Raw genomic sequence first — 23,437 nt, 5'->3', positions numbered from 1 at the left:
CTCCCCATAATCCTTGATCCCCTTCGCTCAAGAATCTATCTCTATCTTAAATATACTAAATGACCTGGTCACCACAGCCTTCTGTCGCAGTGAATTCTGCAGATTCACCACTCTCTTGCTGACGACGTTTCTCCTTATCTCCATTATATAATGTCTTCCCTTCACTCTGAGGCTGTGCCTTCAGGATCGAGTCTCTCCTACCAATGGAAGCATCTTCCCAACATCCACTCTGTTCAGGCCATTCAATATTCTGTAAGTTTCAATTAGATCCCCCCCCCCCCCCCCCCCCCCCCCCCCCCCCCCCCTCATCCTTAACTCCATCAGTTATGGACCCAGATTCCTCAAATGTTCCTCTTACGTTAAACTTTTCATTTCTGGGACCACTCTCCTGAACCTCCTCTGATTACCCTTCAGGGCCAGTACATCCACCCTGAGATATGGGGCCCAAAGCTGTGCACAACACTCCAAATGTGGTCTGACCAGAGGGTTAGAGCTACAGAAGTACATCTCTGCTTTTATATTCAAGTTCTCTCAAAATAAATGCCATCATTGCATTTGCTTTCCTAACTACTGACTCAACTTCCAACTTGCACTAGAACTCCCAAGTCTCTGCACTTCAGACTTCTGAATTTTGTCCTCATTTAGAAATTAGCCCATGCCTCTATTCTTCCTACCAAAGTGCATGACCTCACACTTTCCCACTTTGTACTCCATCTGCCAGTTACTTGCCCACTCTCCAAACCTGTCTAAATCCTTCTGCAACCTCCCCGCCTCCTCAATGCTACCTGTCCCTCTACCTGCCTTAGTATCATCTGCAAACTTAGCCAGAATGCCCTCATTTTCATCATCTAGATCATTAATGTGTAAAATGAAAAGTTGTGGTCCCAACACTGAGCCTTGTGGCGCACCACTTGTCACCGGCTGCCATCCTGAGAAAGGCCCTTTAATCCCCATCATATGCTTTCTGCCAGAAAGCCAAGCCTCTGTCCATGCTAGTACCTTGCCTCTAATGCAATGGGCCCTTGTCTTACTCAGCAGCCTCCTGTGTGACACCTTGTCAAAAGCCTTCTTGACATCCAGGTAGATAACATCCATTGGTTCTCTTGGTCTAACTTTGTTGTCCTCAAAGAATTCTAGCAGATTTGTCAGACATGATATCCCCTTAATGAAACCATGCTGATTACCATACACTTCCAAGTATTCAGATATCTCATCCTTCACAATGGACTCCAAAATGATGTCTGTGAGTTTAGTAACAGATGGCTTATATCATCATCTATTTGTGCACTGACCAATGGTCTCGAAGATAGTTCCCTGCCGGTTGTTTACAGGTAAACAGGGCAATGCCAGCACACAAGTACTTGATGAGAATTTGACAGCTCCTCACAATACCACAGAGAATCTGACAACCCATGATTGTGCCAATACAAAAAAGCATCCAGATTTATAGTTCTGGGTGGCACAATGGCTCAGTGATTATCACTGCTGCCTCATAGCGCCAGGGACCCAGGTTTCATTCCACCTCTGGGCAATTGTTTCTGTGGAGTTTGCACATTATCCCCCGGGTCTGTGTGGATTTCCTCCAGGTGCTCCAGTTTCCTCCCACAATCCAAAGATGTGCAGGTTAGGTGGATTGGCCATGCTAAATAGTCCATTGTGTCTAGGGCTGTGCAAGCTACAGGAATAGGACAGGGGAGTGGGTCTGGGTGGGATATCTTCAGAGGGTCTGTGGACTCAGTGGGCTGAATGGTCTGTTTCCACACTGTAGGGATTCTGTAGCAAGTCTAGCATTGACAAAACATCTTGTCATTCATGTTGCTTCCACGTTTATTGCTAACAGCATCTGTTACAAATGCTGATTCTCTCCACAGTGTGCACATCGTGCATTTAGATACATGAGAGTGCAGATTTTGCGAGCACAGAAACCTCTGCAATTTTTACCAGTTGCATCACTCCATTTGTTCCTCTGCGTACATTGCAAAGATCAGGTAGAGAAATTAATTGGAAGTGGAATTAGTAGAAAAAAACATTAGCAAAATCATCATGAGAAGTCCAAGTACCAAAAGACAAGAACGTGTTAATAAACCACCTTTGCAACTGTAAAATTTGAAGGAGGGGTTTTTGAAGGAGATTGTCAAAATTAGCAATGAGTTTTTTCAGAGTGAATAAGGAAAAATAGTTTCTAATGACACAAGGGCCAGTAACCAGAAGCCAGCTATTTAAGGTGGTTGGAAAAAGAATCTGCGGCAAGCTGGGGTGAAATTTATTTATGCAGCGCATGATTATAATCTGGAATGTGCTGCCTGAAAGGGTAATGGAAGCAGGTTCAGTAATAGCTTTCCAAAAAGACTTGGATATATACTTAAAGGCAAAAATGTGAAGCATCCATGGGGAAATGGGGACAATTGGTTTGCTGTTGTGAACAGCTGCACAGACAGTGTTAAATCAACAAGTCATATTGCGTTTTGTTCTGTGATTTTATGAAATGGCTACAAAACAGTTTCTCACTGGAACTATACCATTACCTCGCAACTCTGCACTTTATATGGATGTAATTATGAATGGAAATCCTATACACTAATCTTCATAAATTGCATTCATTGGAGATGATTTTTATGTTTTGATTAATCAGACCCCAGAATCGCGTATCTTCTGAAATGCATTTCCTGCCTGTGATGTTATGCTATTCAAATTGAGGTTATAGCATAATGCCAGATTTTTGACTCACTTTTTCAGTTGGTTGTCTAATTTGTATGTGCAAGTTAGGCAGACCCAATCTAAAAACTGAAGCTACTAATTTGTGTTAAATATAGACACTTCAGAGTGAACTTTGGTGCTTTCCTACAGAATTAAAGAATATGACACAGTACTGATTCTTGTAAAACTTGTATCACGCACCAAACGTTTGACTCCTGATTTCTGGGCTGTTGGATGATAGGAACAGGAATTTACCATTTTAGCTCATCGAGCCTATTGTAACATTTGGTGAGATCATCTCTGACCTTACTTCATAAAGTTGCTTTGCCCTTTCTCCATTGATGCCTTTGGTTAACAAAAAAAAATCTAACATTCTCTTTTAAAATGAACAGTTATCAGAGACCTCTGAAATCGAGATATCTATAGCAAATTTGGAGAGGCAGTAACGTAGTGGTAAGATTAGATTCCCTACAGTATGGAATCAGGCCCTTTGGCCCAATAAGTCCACACTGACCCTCCGAAGATTGATCCTCTGAAGGTTAACCTACCCAGACGCATTCCCCAATCCTCTATTTACCCCTGACTAATGCACCTTTTACTATGGGCAATTTAGCATGGCCAATTCACCTGACCTGCACATCTTTGGACTGTGGGAGGAAACCAGAGGAAACCCACACAGATGCGGGAGAATGTGTAAACTCCACAGACAGTCGCCCAAGGCAGGAATTGAACTCTGGTTCCCTGGCACTGAAAGACAGCAGTACTAACCACTGAGCCACAATGCTGCCTTGGTAACTGGAATATTAAGTCGAGAGTGTGGTGCTGGATAAGCACAGCAGGTCAGGCAGCATCAGAGGAGCAGGAGAATTGACGTTTCGGGCATAAGTCCCTCATTAGGAATCATAGTTTCCTGATGAAGGGCCAGTGCTTGAAACGTTGATTCTCCTGCTCCTCTGATGCTGCCTGACCTGCTGTGCTTATCCAGCACCACACACACTATTCTGATCTCCAGCATCTGCAGTCCTCGCTTTCTCTAACTGGGATAATAAGCCAGAGCTAATTTTCTGAGGGTTCAAATTCCACCATGGCAACAGATGTAATTTTAATTCAATGAGTAAACCTAAAATACAAAGCAAATTCATGGTGATTGCAAAACCACTGTCCAATCTCATAAAGCACATCTGGCTCACTATAGAAGAAAATTTTGGCCTGTCTAATGTGATTTCCGAAATACAGCAATGTGGTTTACTCATAAATGTCCTCGGAAATGGCTGAGGAAGCCATTGACAAATCACTACAAAGTCTAATAAAAGGAATTCAATTGGACAGGTCACCCAAAATTGGAAATGAGAAGGGCAGTCTCAACCCTGTTGATCTTGTAAAGTTTTCACAACCAATATGTGGAAGCTTGTGTCAAAATTGGAAAGGCTATCTCAACTATTTTCGAATATCCCAGATACCACCACCACCACCATCTGTGGGTGTGTCCTGTCTCTCTCATAGATTAGACCCACCAGAGGTGGTGGAATAATGGTATATAGTCAAGAGAGAGCTCTGGAAGTCTTCAAAATTGATGTCAAGAAGTCTCATATTAAAACCTATAATACATTGAAGGGCTTGACAGCATTGACTTAGAGAGGTTGTTTCCCCTGTGGGGATTCCAAGACCAGAGGCCATGATCTCAGAGTAAGGGTGAACTTAGCACAGAAAAATGAGGATGTTTTTTCTCCTCGGTGTCGTCACTTTGGGGAATTCTTTACAGCAGAAGGCTATAGAGGCTGCCATTGAGAATATTCAAGTCTGAGAGAGCTTTTTTTTAATCAGTAAGGTTATTAGGGAAAACACAGGAAAGTGGAGTTGAGGATTCATGTCAGCCATAATCTCTGGATGACAGAGCAGACTCAGTGGGCCAAAGGCACAGTTCAGCTCCTACACATTATGGACTTATGGTTGTACAGTACCTACCGCTCCATGAGCTGCAAAGATTCAAGAAGGTGGAACAGCACCACGACAAAAAGAGCAATTCGGGATGGGCAAAGGTAGGAGCAGCAATGGCAGACGGGCTTACAAAATGCACTGAGCCTCCTAGCTGACAAGCTGGATTGATACAGTATGTCCTCTGACACACTGGCCCTGATTGCTCAGAAACTGGAGTAAGTCCTGCAACTTTGTATTTGTTCCATAGACAGGGTTGAGCTGGCATGGAGAGACAAGCCTAGTACCTTCAGGGTCTACTGAAGAGTCATGACCACCTATTTTCCATTGCTCCATTCATTGATCCTTAGGATTGAGGAAAGGACAAGGATTCTTGGCACCGGTCATGGAGCCCTGATCCCACAAGTGCATAGAAATGGTGCCATGGGGCACATAGGGAAGCCGCTCACAGGCCCCTTGGCAACTTTCATTCGGGTCACTGGGGTCTCCTTCTCCACCCTGCCCGACCATTGAAGTATCAAGCCAAGAATGATCAACTTGTCTGTGACTAGAAGACCCTCACATGTCTGGTATGTCCAGACCAACCCCAGATCCCTAATGAAGGGCTTATGACCAAAACAGGAGAAAGTGAGGTCTGCAGATGCTGGAGATCAAAGTTGAAACTTTATTGCTGGAACAGCACAGCAGGTCAGGCAGCATCCAGGGAACAGGAGATTCGACGTTTCGGGCACAGGCCCTTCATTGACTTTCCTGCTCCTCAATATTGCCTGCCCTGCTGTGCTTTTCCAGCGCCACACCTTTTGACTCTGACCAACCCTCTTGCATCAATGACCTCCATGATGGAACAGATTCCCTCCATTCCATACTGAAGCAGGGTAGCTCAGTGTGGTTCATTGGAAGGACACAAGGAGGAAATCATACTGAAGACTCATGGGACCATGGCTGACAGTTATGTAAATAGAAAGTTTTGTTTATAAAAACCTGTTTTACACCATTCATGTGATGGTCTCTATCTCTGTGTAGGGCCTAGATGCTTTGTGCCCCTCTGTCCTTAGATAGTAACAAGATGCCACATTTGGGAATCTATGGTGAGTGCCAGTTACATCATGTGGAAGTAGGGGGTAGCAATGTGTGTATATGACATTCGCTCGCTCTGATTCATTCGCTGTCCCCATTCCTTTTCAGCCTTACCTACTGTTCAGATGGCTGCGTGCACAGGAGTGTAGATCTCGGGCAGTTTCCTAGCAGTGTCTGTGCTAAGGAAGTGCAACACAAATAATCAACACTGCAGGATGGCCTGGGAGTACACACTCTGTATGCTTGTGTTGCCAACATCTGGTACATTAAAGTCCAATGACCAGATGCAGCCCTGTCCCTCACATGTCAGCTCGCTTTCCCCACCCAAAGCGTTTGCAGCACTTATCCTGAACGTTCTTTATTTTCCATGTGCTTCACTTTTGAAACAACAGCAAGTGGTTCTCTGACACCAACTTTCACCCTCAGCATCAACGTGACGCTGAGGCACCTAACATTACTGTCTTCATTTGTCTAGGTGCCCTCGAGCAACTTGACCTGTCAGCACTAGACCAGACCTCGAACCGGTGGCCAGACATGTCACCTGCTGCAACAGCCCTCCCCACCTCAAACTGGCCCATATAGAGAAAAAAGACACACTCACTCCATGGAACTCCTTGTGCAAAGCCAGACAATGTTCAGTACAGTCTAATTATGTTGTTCTTAAGACCGTTGGTTCAGGAGATACCATGTGCTATTATGGACTATTTTGAGCCACATCCTAGTCACAGATACTGATCCAACTTCATTGTAAGTGATTGAATTAATGCGACAATGAATTGACAGCTAATTGAGCTTGCTAAGGTTTACTCACTCAATTCTTAAAGAAGTCGCACTCGCCAAGTTCAGTTTTTAAGCTATGCTTTCCTTGTATGGCAGCTACATTCTTTAGGTAGAATTTCCACTTCAGGGAGAAAGCCTCAGTCAGCAGTCTCAGCTGGAGAGGCCTGGCATGTGGACCATTGGGGATGATTTGAATGGGCTCCCATCCAATTTCACCCACAACAAATGTGTGAGGAATTATACTTACAGATGGTGATGGTGAAGATTTTCATGATCCCAGCCTTCCAGAATTATCGTTCCGTTTCTTGAGCAGAATATTTCAGATTCACATTCAGGACAGCACAGATTCACGTTCATACTCCATTTCAGAATTACTCACATTCGCTTTCAGAATAATCTAGATTCACATGCAAGTTTTCACCCGTAAAGGAGCGAAGGCTTCAGAGCATAAATCCTTTAATTTTATTTTTTTATTTTCTGCAGCCAAAAACTTTTAAATGCTGGTGGAATAACACCAAAACGAATGAAGTGCCAAACGCGCGCACGAATTAATTTGTAGCAGAAATCCGACTTAACATATTTTAGGTTGTGGAGTAGAGTCTAACCACTTTTTGGCAGCAAAATACATGCTTAAGCCTAGACTCAGCACGAGTCAACCCTCGCATTTTTTAGCTACCAAACGCATGGTTATAGCATGATTAGGTGTTAGCCTCAGATGTTCAGCTCGGAAATGCATGTTTTGTGTTATACTCGCCTTTCAGTCAGCTCACGGGATTCAGTAGGCTGTGGAGATCATGTTTCGAAGAAAATGTGTACAAGGTTATGGTACCATCACAAAGCAGCCTGTGCATAGCAACCAATTAACAGAACTGGTTTCTCCAGCAAAAGAAATTAAATACAAAGATGGTTTCAGGCTAAAAGGCATAATGTGTGCTTGCTCATCAAAACATGTACTGCAGTGGAAGAATTTGGTTTCGGTGAAATACTGGTGCCAGAATAAAAGGAAATGTCCAGTCCACCCCACTCCACCCCCCCCAAACTCCAATGAAGAAGCTGCTTAATGTCAAATATCCCCTCTGAACAAGATTACCATTGGCCTGATCTTGGGAAGCTCAAACCAGAATGGGTCCTTGGATATCTGAATGAATGAGCCGGATTTTGTGAGTAGAAATGATGATCTCCCATTTTCTCTGTTAAGACAGAGCTTCATGGTTCTAGCAGAGGATTGCAATCATGGCCAATTTGGCCTGCCTTTTTATCGCACAGTAGTTGGGGGGGGGGGGGGAAGGTAAATCATGCCCCCTTTGTCATAGTAGTAGCTGCCATATTTTGTGAAGTAAAATGACCAGCATTACAGAGCCACTTTGATAACTCCTGTGAAATGTCATTATGTAAGGATGGTGAGAGTTTATTATACTTTGACACAAGGTGGGTAGGAATAACAGATCAGCTGTGGAGCTTTTAGAATTGATCAGGATGGGCAAGATGTGCTGGGTCTTGTGATGAGAGGATGAGAAATGTTTTATTTAATGAGACAGAGGAGTGGGAGACTGTGTGCAGCATTGTTGGATCCACAAGATAAAGGGAGGTGTTGGTAATGCGTGTGATAGGTGGGGTGGGGGGATGGTCAGTTTAATAGCTACCCAGGAGTTCGACTAGGTTTTTAATTACCTAAAGGTTTCTGGGTAACTATTAATTCAATTGCAATGGAAAGCCCCAGATTTTCCAATTGAAATGGATTCTTTCCGATGATTTCAGGGGAGTTGCCCTGAAATCAGCTTCCCTGGCAGTTCCCTTGGAGAAAGATATGTTAACAACTCCATAGGATCCCAACCTGCACCCTCCCATGCTGCAGAAATGACTATCTGACTATTAGAAAATCTGTGCCATTATGTCATCACCACAAATACAGTACGAAATCCACCCTGAGTCCAGCAATGACTTCAGAGTAACAGCCAGTTTGTGTGGTCACTTAAATGTTTCTTGTGTTGTGACAGACCATGATTACTCTGAGACTACCATAAGACCTCTTTCAAAATCATCAGTTTCTACTGTTTCATTATCAGACAACAGCCAAAACATGACTATCCATGATGTTACATCAGCAACATAGATTAAGTGCCTCAACAAACCATTCAACGATCATGTTCATGCTGAATCGGTTAGGTTGATAGTTGACAGAGAAAAAGAGCAGGAAATGTGTGTAGTGGCAATGTAATGTTTTGTAGGGTTTTATCATCAAATCATAGGATTATATTAATGTACGAACTGTCATCAAATCATTCAAAAAATGCAGAATATTCAATTTAGTGAGTGGAGGGGAAGATGATTTGCAGGGGAAGCAACACAGAAGCATCACATCTGATCTAGAGTGGGCTTCTCATGGCTAAAGTGACCCATAAATTCAATAAACCCTTTGTTACAAATGTCAAAGATGATGAATTTGGCCATTTTTTAAAAAAACTGTTATTCTAACTATCTTTGAATTATATTTTATTAAATTAAGCCGAGGGCATTATTTTATTTCAATTACAAGTGTTTAGTTCCTTTTCACATTTCCAACTGGAAACAACCGACATCAAAGATTCACATTTTATACTTACAAATTGGGCCTTGTTTTAAAAGGATTGACGGAAGCTTCAGAAGTCAACTTGTACATCACCATCTTTAATATTTGCAGTAGTTGATACACTTTACTGTATGTCGTAAGCTATAATAAACTCCTTGTAACTTTATCGTTAAAACTAACAAAATTAAGTAATGTTATTTAAAAAGTGGAAACAGTGGAGAAGTGGTAATGTCACTGTGCTAGTAATCTAGGGATCCAGTCTAGGGACCCAGTCCCTGCCACACAATATTCCACTAATGGTAGCTAGTGTAATGTAAGTTCATTTAATTAATAAATCTGCAATCAAAAGTTAGGGGAAGGAAATCTATCATCTACACTGATGGCTGGCCTCTTACATGGGCCTACAGCCCATAGCAATATGATTAACTCTTTACTACCCTCATGGCCTGGCAAGTTATTTAATTTAAGGGCAGCTGTGAATATGCAACAAATGCTACATCCCATGAATGAACAATAATAAAACAAAAACTCTGCAAACATTAACCAATCAAATACATCTTGAACAAATCACAAGACTTGTTTAAATTTGAATGGAGTGATATGTTTCCTTCCTCCAGCAAACTGTGTTGCCAGCAGGGTATTAATCTCAGCTTGGACGTATTTCTGTGAATAAACATGTTTCCAACCTCTACTGTCTAATGCCTGAACTCAAATCAAAAAAGTTCAGCACTAGAATAAACTTGAAAAAAATATGTTTTTTGTTGCAAACTTTCACGAAGGTGTGAGGCATCTGGTGATGAATTGGATGGAGCATTTGAAGCTCAGATATAGATTGAACAGAATGCCAGTTTTGTTTTAATTGGTTTAGTTCCAGTTGCATGAGTAGTTAGGGAGCATAAAATTTCTAAACATTTGAAGCAGAAGATGATACGAGTATTTAGAGAGCGAGCACAGCCAAATCAATACTCTGAGTTGCATTTGCAAAGAGCTAGCAGGGGTAAAGTGTGTCAGATGGTCTCCTTCTGTACTGAAGATAGTTGTGAAGAAGAACAGAAATTGATAATTCAAATCAAGCTGCCAAAAAAAACCTAGACCTTCTAACACAATAGGTGAATTTTAAAGAAACGTTGTTTATTTGCTGCCTTAACTGCAGTTTTGTGATATGTCATGATTACAGAAATCCTTCTAGAAAGCATATCATCCTTAATGATGCCACACATCCTAAGCAGAAGCTAAAACGGGTACTCCTTCATCTGAGTCAAAGAAAGAAAGCCTGTATGCTTGGGTACCAACCACAGCAACTCGTGGGACCTCAAAATAAATGTATTCCAATCTCTAACCACCATTGAAGTTAACAGATCATTCTTCAGCAATCTAAGCAGCACCTTTATAACATGTTCAATGTCTGCAGAGTGGCTGATAATATCTAACTACTTGGTATATCCTCTGTACATCCCAATAGGCACCCTTTTAATCTTCAATCTTCCAACTTCCGTTGAGCTGGCATCAAACTGAATGCTGCAAGAGAAGTTAACTGTGCAACATTTAGGAGAGCTGCAATGCAAGTCCTGGCAACTATTCCAAGTGCCAATGTTTTAATTTTAAGTTTACATTCTTCGCAAGTCGTAATGCAAAAGATCCTAACCAAGAGGAACGTTTCTGCAATCTAGGATTTAATTTACAAAATTATAAATGCAAGTTAATATTCACCTTATTTAAGTAAATTGGGGAGAAAGCAAATTTCTTACAATCTTTGTAACATAAGAGCAAAATAAGAGACTGCTCCATTATATAGTCAGATTAAGTGCATTCTGTCACTTAACCAATTTAAAATTCAAAGTTGGTTCTTATTTTCACACTGTGACTGTCATTCAGAACAATAGGTATCCTCAGACTGGTGTAATCCTGATCATTTATCCTGAAGCAGTGATAATTTATTGCTGGGAATGCACAGTTTCTATACAAATTTAATTACCATTAAGTATTTGCTTGTGCAATGCATTTTCATAATTGTCTTTCGCAATTATACAATTAATTAGACAATAGGCAAGATTTTTAAAAAACAAGTCAAGCAGATTGATTCATATCCTTTTCCACTTTTTCCTTTCATGAGTAATTGATGCCATCCTGATTTGGACTGACATCACCAAATTGTCACTTTGTTAATCTCATTAAAGGGTATACAAATATGTCTTTCTATATAACCAGTCCTTCTTATGGACTTCCCACGTATAACAGAAAATGCAAATCCATCACCTATGGTCCTCAAAAGAATGTCCAATGCTTATCAAGGCAGACTGCATGTGGAACTGGAAAATTCAAGATGGGGTCTGGGGCCAACATGGAAAGTATGTGGAACTGTGGGTAGCAAATCAATAAGGATTGAGTGTATCCTGAGTGACTAAACGTTCTAATAATTTTATCCTCCAGGTGAGTGGAATACACACTATAATCTGCTCAGAAACAGACTATTTGCCCTAACCAGACTTTGTTAGTGTTTATACTCCAATTCAGCCGCCTCCTATCTTTCCTCATCTAAATCTATCAGCATAACCCTCTATTTTGTTCGTTCTCACATGTATGTCTGGCCTTCCCTTAAATGCTTAATACTTGTTTCAACCACTCCTTATAATAATGAGTGCCACATTCTCACAACTCTTTGGCTAAGGAGTTGTTTATAATTCCAAGGGAATGAAACTGGCTGTGTCCGGCTGCAACACTCAAGGCCTGATTACAGTCTGGTACTGTTGACATAGGCTGCTGCATCCACATGTCCTGTTCACTCAATACTGAGTTGCTGTGGCAATAATGCCCCCTCAGTACTGTTGGTCAGAAATTAACTGATTCCACTTTTCAATAGCAATGGTTCCAAAACAAATGGATTTCTTTTGTTTCCTTTTCCTCTGTCCCTCAGCAAACGCTTTGACACATTGGTTGTGGAGTTGAGTGCTGGAAAGGAAAAATTGAAGGGACAAGTATTAGCCTTTCATACAGTTATTATGTTGGAGCTCAACATTAATTTGATTGTGGCATGTTCATTTTTATCTTTTGTCCTAACATTGGTATATGCATTTCCAATCAACGTGTAGCAAATGTTTAGTTTGTTAATAATTTTAGAGGTAATTTTTATATCTGTGAAGGTTATAGTTGTAAAGGAAAGCTAATAATAATGCTAAGATTTAGAGATTGTCAGAACACTCAGAAATGGTAATTCTTTTTTTTAACATAGTTAAAATAGAAGAGAGTGATCTGTGAAATAGCAGGAGGGCTTCCTTAATTAAGCAACTGGAGAAATGACATTTGCAGCGCCTGCATGCCTGAAAGATGTTTTTGTTTGCTGAATTCGAGCTAAATTTGTTTAAAAGCATTTAATAAACCTTGAAAAGTTGTACAACCTATTTTTCACATAAAAGAAATTACAAATGAGGAGTACTTAACGAGGGTCAATCTAAGAACATTCAAAAACATGCTACTTCATTGTGGCAACATGAGGAACTTAGGAAAGTTCTCTAGTGTCTGTTTATCTGTATGTTTGCTGAGAGTGTTAGTTGCCTTTGGTACTTGTGCTTTGCAGGCAACCGAAAGAAGCTAGCCATAATAAACGATAGTTAGATAGCCCTGCATTGTAAACAAACTAAATACTTAAGTCAGGCAGGGAACTCTTAATCTTAGATTGAATTGAAGAAACAGGATCCTGAAGATAGCCTCGTTTGAACCTAGTGTAAGCATCTATTGTGGCCCTTTCAAGGCCTTGTGGTAATAAAAAAATGTAGCAAGCAGAGCTTGAAAAGCAAGATTAAGGCATCCATAGTCAAAAGATGGAAATGAACGGGTTTCCTCTGATAACTGGAGTTGAGAAGTATTCTCCACAAGACTGTGACCACAATTGTGTGCAATCCCCGCAAAAGTAAATAACTTAAAAGATTGATTTGTTTTATAAGAGAATTCTTGGGGAAGTAAACCATACTGTTACTTAATAGAGCTTTGAAATAACTGCACAGAGGCTCGCATCCTGTCATCAAATCAACCTTTATTTACTTGTGTACAGTACACTGGCTGTGGCTAGTCAACTCTGAATCAGTCTCCTGAACTGAGGAAATTCTAAATCTCTTGCTTATATTGGTCAGCCAAGGCTTTCCTGATTGGCCCAGGTTAATATCCCCAATAAAGGAGCTCGTAGTGAATGAGGTCCCTATGGTTCCAATCACTACAAGTTTGTTTTGTTGATTCTAGTCTATACAGTAATGTATTTTTAAATGAGGTCTTATGGTGTATTCCTATCAGTTCAAATGATCTGATTTCTCTATAAATATTATTGGCCTTTGACCAGATTGTTGATAGTATCAGAAGGTTCTAGTTGAATTTTGAGGAAAAGATAGTGGCTTGGGGGTCCTTATTCTGCTCCTTCTCTTGTATCTCAGACTTATCATTTACTGAAAGAGCAGTAGGAAGCAGCAAGAAATTTACTAAAGCACATCAAAAGAGAGGAGAAAAATCAAATGAATGAGAGAAGAGTTGGTCTCAAACCTGGAGGTAGCAAAATTATAGCTGACCAATTTTCAGCAGCAGATGGGCTTAATCAAGGGCCGGAGTGGGCAGTAGCTGCCCTGGATGCACAGAAAAATTGCCTGATTTTCTTTAGTATGTAACATCTGAAAATACCAGACCAGACATTGGTTTAATGTGCCATCTGAAAGTCAGCATCCACAGCAATGAGCACACTTCTGATAATTTGCCTCAGGTCTATTTATGGGACCTTGCTATCTACAGATTTGCTGCTTTAGGTGTTGCCTATATTGTAATAGTGACTGCACTTAAAGTACTTCATTGGCTATAAAGCACTTTAGGGTGTTGCAAAGCACTCTATGAATGCTAGGTTTTTTTTCTAGCTATCTGTCTCTTTCTTTCGATCCATCTTAATTTCTGGTTTCACACAAACATCATGATGTGTTTATAAGCTGAACCATTTAGGTGAAACAGAATTGGGTATGATGTGTGTCTGAGGATTGCATTGTTGCCTGACACTGACAGGCAGGTTGCACCCACTATGAATGTTACTTTTTAAGAAAGTATTTGACAACAGCAGACACTGTTACTCTGAAAACTGAATGTCTCCTAACAGACAGTTTGAATCTTTTGACCTGTCTGGCTCATCTACAAGCTGCTTGTGCCAACTAATCCATCACAAACTGCTACAATAATTTTGAATGTGTTGTGACTATCTTGGTACTGCCGCCATCAATAATGACCTCAATTTTCTGGCAGGAAGATGACGAGAGACTCATCAGAGAGATTCAAAGTGAAGCTGAAAATGAGCAAAAGAAAAGGATTGGAGGTGAGTTATATAGAAATTACGGAACCAAACCTTGGTCCAACTCCTGTTGGTGTTTCTGTCCCACCCAAACAGCCTACCATACTTCACCCTGTCAGCATAGCCTTTATTGCTTTTTTTCTCTCCTTGTGCTGGATGTTTGAGATGGAATTATTTTTGGTTCAATTTGAATTTGTATGACAGAGTATGGGTATGATAGTTTTGTAGCTATTTTAATAGTATAAAGTTACTTCACATTTGTGTATCTCTTCAAGCCAGTCTTTGTCAGGTTGTCTGACTTCTGAGAAGCAAACACAGGTTTGATTTATTCACTGAAGTAGCTAAACAGGTGTCACAGGTTTTGCTTGAGTATTAATGTTGCCAAATTATGGTTAAATTAAACACCAACCCCTTCCGCAAAGTTTGGGCGGAGTTCAACTTTTTAAAAAAACTTGCCATTTCAACTAAATTCTTCTCAATGACCAATTTATATCCAGTGAATTTACGGAAACTGTATGACACAAAAAAATTAGATCATTAAATTTTATATAATCTGAAGCAGAAGTACACTACTTTAAATGTTGAATGTGCAGTAAGCAAGCTTATTTTGCATCATCACATCATTGTACTAACAAGGCTAGCAAACCTGCCACTTCAACTTATGCATACCATAAAAATCTGTAAGATGCTGCAACAATGACTATTTTTTGCAAATCCACATTTAACTGTTTCAGATTTTTTTTGGTTTTCAATGCCAGTCCTTTAGGAAATTGTGCGTTTTTGTCCTGTGTTTACTTTGTTGATAAATATTAACGTACTTGTTTCAAGGAAACAAGACAATAGGTGCAGGAGTAGGCCATTCGGCCCTTCGAGCCAGCATCACCATGCATTATGATCATGGCTGATTATCCACAATCAGTATCCTGTCCCTGTCTTAACCCCATAACTCTTGATTCCACTATCTCTAAGAGCTCTATCCATCTCTTTCTTGAAAGTATCCAGAGACTTGCCCTCCACTGCCTTCTGGGGCAGAGCATTCCATATATCCGCCACTCTCTGGGTGAAGAAGTTTCTCCTCACCTCTGTTCTAAATGACTTAACCCTTATTTTTAAATTATGTCCTCTGGTTCTGGACTCGCCCATTAGGGGAAATATGTTTCCTGCCTCCAGAGTGTCCAATCCTTTAATAATCTTGTATGTCTCAATCAGATCCCCTCTTATCCTTCTAAACTCAACTGTACAAGCCCAGTCGCTCAATCTTTCAACATATGATAGTCCCGCCATTCTGGGAATTGACCTCATGAACCTACGCTGCACTCCCTCAATAGCCAGAATGTCCTTCCTGAAATTAGGAGTCCAAAACTGCACACAATACTCCAGGTCTCACCAGGGCCCTGTACAGCTGCAGAAGGACCTCTTTGCTCCTATCTAGCATGCTATCTCAAAATACTGTCCCAATGTGATCTGTTTTATTCAAAAATGTGCATAGAAATGATTTTTTTAAATTTTATTTTCGTTGTTGAACACTGTAATTTCAGTGTGCAATGACTTTCTGGTTAATGAAGATAATTACAGGTTAGACGATTCACGAAGGAAGCAAGGGAAAATCAGGATAGTTTCCCAAGAACACTAAATATGATCCAAAGTTTCTGTTGCAGAGTTAAGAGTGTTGATAATTTGTCCAAGGCCCTCGTGCTCCAACTTGATTAAGCGTTAAAGGTGAATTTTTGCCTGTGATGAATGTTTTAAAACTTTTTTTCTGTGCAGTGTCAGGCTATTTCCAGAACACACTTGCCAGTAGAGATATCAATTCAAAGTCACTGTATTTTGGCATTCTGCTTTTCAGAAGAGAGGGGCAGGTGATTATTTGAGGTATTCTTTAGTCATCACAGAATTAATTCATTTTATCTGAATATCCCTTATTTAGTTGAAAATTATCTGTTGTCTTACTGGAATCTGTGAGACAGTCTTTGCAGTTACACCAGCTGAAGTGTGCTATGGTAGAAAGAAAATTGGACAGCATTCTGATGGGCTTCCTAGTCACCTGTTCAGGGCTAGGTCCTCAACCTGGGATAATGCCTATTTCAAACTTCTTTGTCACCCCCACCCTCTGGATTCAATGACAAGCTGGAGCTCTGTGATTGACCAGTTAGACTGGTTACTTTGATTGGTAGGAGTTTTATCTTAGAGTGACAGCGACGGGCGGAGTTTATTCGTGTTACACAGTCAGTGACTGATAATCTTTCCATGTTTAAACCAGCATTACCAAAAAAAGTAAAGCTAGTAACTGGGCTTCTGTTTGAAAAAAAAAGCCATGTTTGGAGGGAAAGTAGGTTGTATTTTTCTTGTTTTTGGCTGAGGGGCATGAGGCAGTATTCACTTCCTGTTCATCCGTGTACTGTTCGTTTGCTACCAGTAGAACGAAACAATTTAATACTTGTTATCACTTGACTGAAGTGATTTCACTTATAAACTGTAAAGAAAACCTCTTGCTTCTGCATCAGATGATTGTGGATTCAAGCCCTTATCCTGAAACTTGAGCATATCATTTTAACTAGTTGTTTGATGCAGCACAGAGGAGAGTCACGCTTTTAAAGGCACTGTCTTTCAGATAAGACACTAAACCCCTCTGTGTCCCCTCAGATGGACAATAAAGAATCCTTGCTACAATTGTGAAAAGAGCAGGGGACTTCTCCTGTATCCTGGCCAATTTTGATCCCTTAACCAATACTTAAAAGCAAAGGTGATCTGACCACGTCATTACTGTTGGGGATAGCCTTGCTTTGTGCAAATTTGTTTCCATGTATTATGCAATATGCATTTCAGAACTAATTAGACACTCAGAATCCTGCAGGTCAGAAGGAAGCCATTCGACCTATCATGACTGTTCCAGCGGTTTGAAAGAGCTATCCAATTACTCCACTCCTTTTCCCTTTCCCCATGATCTCTTCTGCACAGTAAACGTCTATAGATATATGTTGCTCTTCAACTATTTATCCATTTGTTTGTTGAAAGATATTATTGAATCTACTTCCACCATCCTTTCAAGCAATGTAGTACAAGTTATCAGTGTTTAAAAACAATTATTTATTTTGCCTCTGGTTCTTTTGCCAGTCACCTTCAATCTTCTTTCTGTGATTGATGGTCCTTCTGGAAATGGAAACATTTACTCAATTAAACCATACATGATTTAGACACCTCTATTAAATCTTCCTTGCCCTCAGGAGGCAATCTCATAGTTGAAGCCCTTATTCCTGGTACTATTCCAGTATATCTCTTCTACACCCACTGCAAGGACCTTACATCCTTCTTAAAGTGTGGTGTCCAGAATTGAACAGATTTTGCAAACCGACCTAACCAGTGTTTCATAGCAACAAGGGAATGGCAGAGAGAAACAACTTTTTGTATCTGTCTTCACATTGGAAGACAATTAAGTTATCCCAAGAGTTGTTAAAAATCAATAGGTGGAAGAGAAAGAGGAACTAAAGCGATCAATATCGTTGGTTAGACCCCACTTGGAGTACTGTGAGCAGATCTGGGCACTGCACCTTAGAAAGAATACATTAGCCTTGAAGGGAGCACAATATAGATTTACACGAATGATACCTGGAATTCAGGGATTATGGTATGTGGCAAAATCATGTCTCACTAACTTGATTTGAGTTTTTTGAAGAAGTAACAGAGGATTGATGAGGGCAGAACAGTGGATGTAATTTATATATATTTCAGTAAGGTGTTTGACAAGGTTCCTCATGATAGACTGCTTAGCAAGGTTAGATCACATGGAATACAGGGATAACTAGCCATTTGAATACAGAACTGGCTTGAAGGTATGAGACAGAGGGTGGTGCTTGAGGGTTGCTTTTCAGACTGGAAGCCTGTGACCAGTAGTGTGCCACAAAGATTGGTGCTGGGTCTTTTTGTCATTTATATAAATGATTTGGCTGTGAACATAGGGGGTAGAGTTAGTAAGTTTGCAGATGACATCAAAATTGGAGGTGTAGTGGACAGCAAAGAAGATTACCTCAGAGCTTAACGAGATCTTGATCAGAAGGGTTAATGGGACGGGGAGTGGTAGCTGGAATTTAATTTAGATAAATGTGAAATGCTGCATTTTGGAAAGGCAAATCAGGGCAAGTCTTTTACACAGTGAAGAAGTCCTGGGGAGTATCGGAGGCTGAGGTTTTTATAGAAGTTAATAAAATCATGAGGGGCACAGATAGATTGAAATGACAAGGTCTTTTCCCTGGTATGGGCGAATCCAAAACTAGAGGGGATTGGTTTAAGGTGAGAGGGGAAAGATTTAAAAGGGACCTAAGGGCCAACTTTTTCACGCAAAGAGTGGTGTATGTATGGAATGAGTTGCCAGAGGAAGTAATGAATGCTAGTAAATGGGACAAGATTAATTTAGGATATCTGGTTAGCATGGATGAGTTGGACTGGAGAATCTGTTTCCATGTACAACTCTATGACTCTAAATAGGCTGCACAGTCTGAGATTTTGGGATACACCATTCACGAGAGAAAAGCATTTTTACCACAGAGTGGTAAAAGTTTGGAAATCTTTTCCACAAATGATTGTTGATGCTAGTTAGTTTTAAATCGGAGATAGATTTTTTTTGCTAAGCAATGGTATTAATGGATATAGACCCTTATCAACTTTACTGTTACTGAAATAGATTGGAGGAATCAATTGGTTTCCTCTTGCCCTTATTTCAAATGTTCTTGTATTGCCCCTCTTGTTCTTCCACCAAATAGCCCACTTTTTGGCATTAAATTGCATCTGTCATATGTCTGCCATTTCACTCATCTGTCTTGCACCTTGCCAACATCTGTTACTATCCTCCTTATTATTTACTACATGTCCAAGTTTTATGTCATTTGCAAACCTTAATATTATGCTCTGTATTCCCAGTCCCTGTTTTCAATATGCATCAAAAGGAACAGAGTTCCGAATGCTGACCCCGAGGAAACACCACCGTATGCCTCTCGACTGTCTGAAAAATAATGGATTCCCCACTTCTCTCTTAGCCAATTTGTATCCATGTCAGTTTAATCCATAGGCTTTAATTTTGCTAATAGATCTATTAATGATACTTTGTTAAATGCCTTTTCAAAATCTATATGTATATCAATCATGCTACTCTCATGAAACTCTCTAATCCACCTGTGTCAGATGTATTTTCAACTCTTAATCTCCTCCAGTTAAGTATTTTTACACTTTGTATCATGTTCTTACCAGAGTTATTCCAAACCACTGAAATATCATCCACTTGCCCACTCCGTCCTTAGACTAGATCCAGCACTGCTTCCTTTCTCATTAGGTTGGAAATGCACTGATGAAGAAAGATGTCTTGTATACATTTCAGAAATTCCTCCCTATCCCCATTGTACTTTTACTGTCCTATTCTATAACAAGGTAATTGAAGTTCTCCATTCTCACTACTCTGAACTACTTGAATCTTTCTATAACTTACCTACAAGTGCTCTCAGCTCTTAGAATTGGATGATCTATCATACACAGCCAGTCAATTACCTAATTCTGATCAAAAAGCCCTCAGTCCCTCAACTGCTGTATTCTCATTTATTTGATTAATGTTGCTACCTACCATTTTTGTCTTCCCTATCTTTCCTGAATAGTGTATTGTCAGAAACAAAATTCCCAAACTTCTTATTTGAGCCAGAACTCTGTTGTTGCCATGACATCAGTCCCGTGTGGCCCTATATTCCTGCGGCTCGCCAACTTTATTTACAATGCTTCATGTATTTACATGTATGCAGTCCAAAACACATTTAGCCTACCTTGCATTTGTCCCCTTTTGAACCATTCCATTTAGATTAGATTCCCTACAGTGTGGAAACAGGCCCTTTGGACCAACAAGTCCACACCGACCCTCCGAAGAGTAACCCACCCAGACCCATTTCCCTCTGACTAATGCACCTATGGGCAATTTAGCACGGCCAATTCACCTGACCTGCACATCTTTGTGACTGTGGGAAGAAACCGGAGCACCCGGAGGAAACCCACGCAGACACGGGGAGAATGTACAAACTCTGGAACCGAACCTGGGACCCTGGCGCTGTGAGGCAGCAGTGCTAACCACTGAGCCACCATGCCGCCCTATTCTGAACTGTTTTTTTTCTCTAGTGTTGTTTGTCTCTCTTAGATCTCTGTATACATTATTTATTTTCTTTCATGTTTCATCCTGGTTCTGATTCTCCTGTGGAATTCTTTAAACTATTTCTCCACAGTACTTGTTAACTGCCTCACAAAAAACTTTTCCTCAGCTCTGTGATGCCTTTCCAACGTGAATAAGCCCCTGCTGTCCCATTGTCCTAAAGGTCCAAAGCCCTTCCACCTGCCTGTGTCTCCAGCTGCTTATACTGTTATTCATATATTCTGCTTTTTCAAGCTCCTGAAATTGACTGTGATACTTCATTTCCTTTCTCTCCCATGATATGGGTTCCCATTTGAATGGCAACTACTGGCTGTTCTCTTTCTCCCCAGTTCTTTTGCCGCCTCTCGGTCACTGTAAATTTTGGGATGTCTGGAGGGATCATGAAAGGTGCATATAAATGCATACTTCCTCCCTCTCTCTTTCTTCTTTATGATGCCAGGATCAATATATCATTAGTTTATCTATTTAACAAGATCGATTTTTGATTGTAGGGAATGTGAAGTTTATTGGAGAGAGATTCTAAAGCTTAAAGAAGTATCTCGCCTGAAATCTCTAACTCTGACAGTGTATTCTCTGTGAATGCCTGCTTTCTAATGCAGTAACAAATTTTCTGCTTTGGTCATACCTACTTTAGAGCAAGCTGTGAAAAGAATTGGGCCTCCTCCAGAGGATCCTCCTCCCAAGAATGCAAGAGTTGAAGAAAGAGGTCAAGCAGTGCATCCTGGAGTGAATTTTAACCGCAATGACCTTCCTCGACCAGCGCCAATGATACCTGAATTTCCCCCTATCCCACCAGTGCCCCCTCATCTGCAGGTCCCCTTTCCACCACCTCCCTATTTTCACTTCAACTTTGATGCTCTGCAACATATTAATTTTGAGCACGAGTACCCAATGCACTTTGGCCCGCAGCCCTACCACCGGCGTCATCGCCACCACCATCACTATCATCATCGCCACCATCACCATCATCCACCAGAGGCTCCACACCACCACCATCCACCACACCATCACCGTGACGGTCCCCATGGACACCCAAATGTGCCGCCGGTTTACCGACCACCACAGGACCATATGATGTTCAACTTTGTACCAGGAGCAGAGCAGCGTAACCTTCGATGACCAGCATTGTTCCCGTAGACTTTATTTTGAGCCAAAGAGACCTTTGGTGTTTGTTGTTTGCTGAATGTTTAAATGAAAGGCCACAGATAGATTTACTGTGTAAATACTGATCAAATAAACCATACTTTTTTTTTCCACTTGCAAAAGACAGATTTTTGTTCTGTTTTTCAGAAAAAGAACAAAATTTTACTTGGGTACATATGAAGAATTAATAAAATATTTGCATTATAAACAGGAAGTCTCAATTTGATTTCAGGGCCTGGTGTCTACTTCCAGTTCACCAGTCAGTTTGTTAGTCATGGTGCTGAGACTGGAAGTGGAGTAATGCAGATCACAGATCTGTCTTGTTTCAGATATTCATGTGCTTGAAGACTATCATTAAAAGGAAATGGTAGCGTAGGTGACAGTGTTACTGCTAGTAATCTAGAAGCCAGACCAATACTGCAGTAAATTAGTTTAAATCATACTGTGGAATTTAAAATTCATTTAATTAATGAATTTCGAGTAGAAGTTAGTCTGTGAACTATCAGATTGTCAGAAAAATCCTTTAGGTTCATTTATGCCCTTTAGGAAAGGAATTCTGTAATCATTAGCCAGTCTGACCTGCCTACATGTGGCATCAACAGTAATATGGTTCTCTTTTAATTGCCCTCTGAAATGGTGCAGCATGTGTTCTCAAGGGCAGTTAAGGTTGGGCAAGAAATGCTGTCCGTGCTTATGAAGCTAACATCCTATAACTTGATTAAAACAGAAACTTCCTCTTAAAAATGCACTTAAAGCATGGGTTCCATTCACCCGATCATTGAATGTGTGTGCAAAATTGAATGTCCTGAGCTCCTTTGACTGCTTTGTGGGCAAGTATAGCTTCTAACATCCATACAGACCCAAGAATGTCTTTGGTTCCATCCCTGGCTAACCCAGCACAAAACAATGTCAGAAGATTACAAAGGGAAAATGCATTGTACTCACAGAACTGCATGGTGGTTCAGTGGATAGCACCATTGCCTCACACCATCAGGGACTCGGATCCTTGGGCGACTGGCTGTGTGAAGGTTACACATTCTTCCTGTGTTTCTTCCCACAATCCAAAGGTTCGGCAGATTAGCCATGCTAAATTGTCCATAGTGTCCAGGGATGTGCAGGCTAGGTGGATGAGCCGTGGGAGATGCAGGGATAGAGTAGGGAAAGGTCTGCGTGGAATGCTCTTCAGAAGGTTGGTGTGGACTCGATAGGTAAAATAGCCTGCTTCCACACTGTGATTCTATGATTCTGTGATCATGCAAACATTATTAATTGGTGAATGACTAATGGTCACTCAACAGGCACCGTAAAAATATAGGAGTAAAAGTCATATGAATATCTGAACTGACAACACCCAGAATACTGTGAACATCTCAGGAAAGATACATTTGTCTTAGAGCTTAACATAGAATTTACCAGAATTTTACCTGGACTTCGAGTTAAGTTGCAAGATAATGTTACACAAACCTGGGTTATATTCCTGAAAAATGTAGATGCTTGAGGTGTTGCAATCTGATCGGGTATGACCTTATAAAATAAAAGGTTTGAGGGTCTAAATTGCTTTTGAATGCTCCTAACTCTTATGTATGTCATTATTATTCACAAATTGTGGTAACATGTAATATGGTCTTTCACAAGTACAGTATTAACATTTTGAAATGTGTAAAGAACAAAGCAAGGATTTTGCTGCTTTTGCTGACAAACCTAACATTTGCTGCCCATTTCTAATTGCCTTTGGTGACTTCTAAAC

The 23,437-nt window shown here is 40.6% G+C and overlaps 1 protein-coding gene across 1 annotated transcript in view; it reads left to right on the top strand.

The window, feature by feature from the left end:
- Window positions 1-22,045, top strand: part of rnf216 (ring finger protein 216) — a 229,897-nt gene extending 207,852 nt beyond the window's left edge. The window contains exons 16-17 of the mRNA XM_043711263.2: window positions 14,324-14,393; window positions 21,182-22,045. Of these exons, the coding sequence (XP_043567198.2) occupies window positions 14,324-14,393; window positions 21,182-21,666 (555 nt within the window). The 3' untranslated portion in view covers window positions 21,667-22,045. The remainder of the gene's footprint in view (window positions 1-14,323; window positions 14,394-21,181) is intronic.
- The last annotated feature ends 1,392 nt before the right edge of the window (window positions 22,046-23,437 follow it).

Source organism: Chiloscyllium plagiosum, unplaced genomic scaffold (assembly GCF_037043375.1).
Source record: "Chiloscyllium plagiosum isolate Xiang-an unplaced genomic scaffold, Cpla_swu_hap1 HiC_scaffold_20, whole genome shotgun sequence".
NCBI lineage: Eukaryota > Metazoa > Chordata > Chondrichthyes > Orectolobiformes > Hemiscylliidae > Chiloscyllium > Chiloscyllium plagiosum.
Note: the sequence above shows the minus strand (reverse complement) of the source record. Positions and strands in the feature narration are given on the sequence as shown.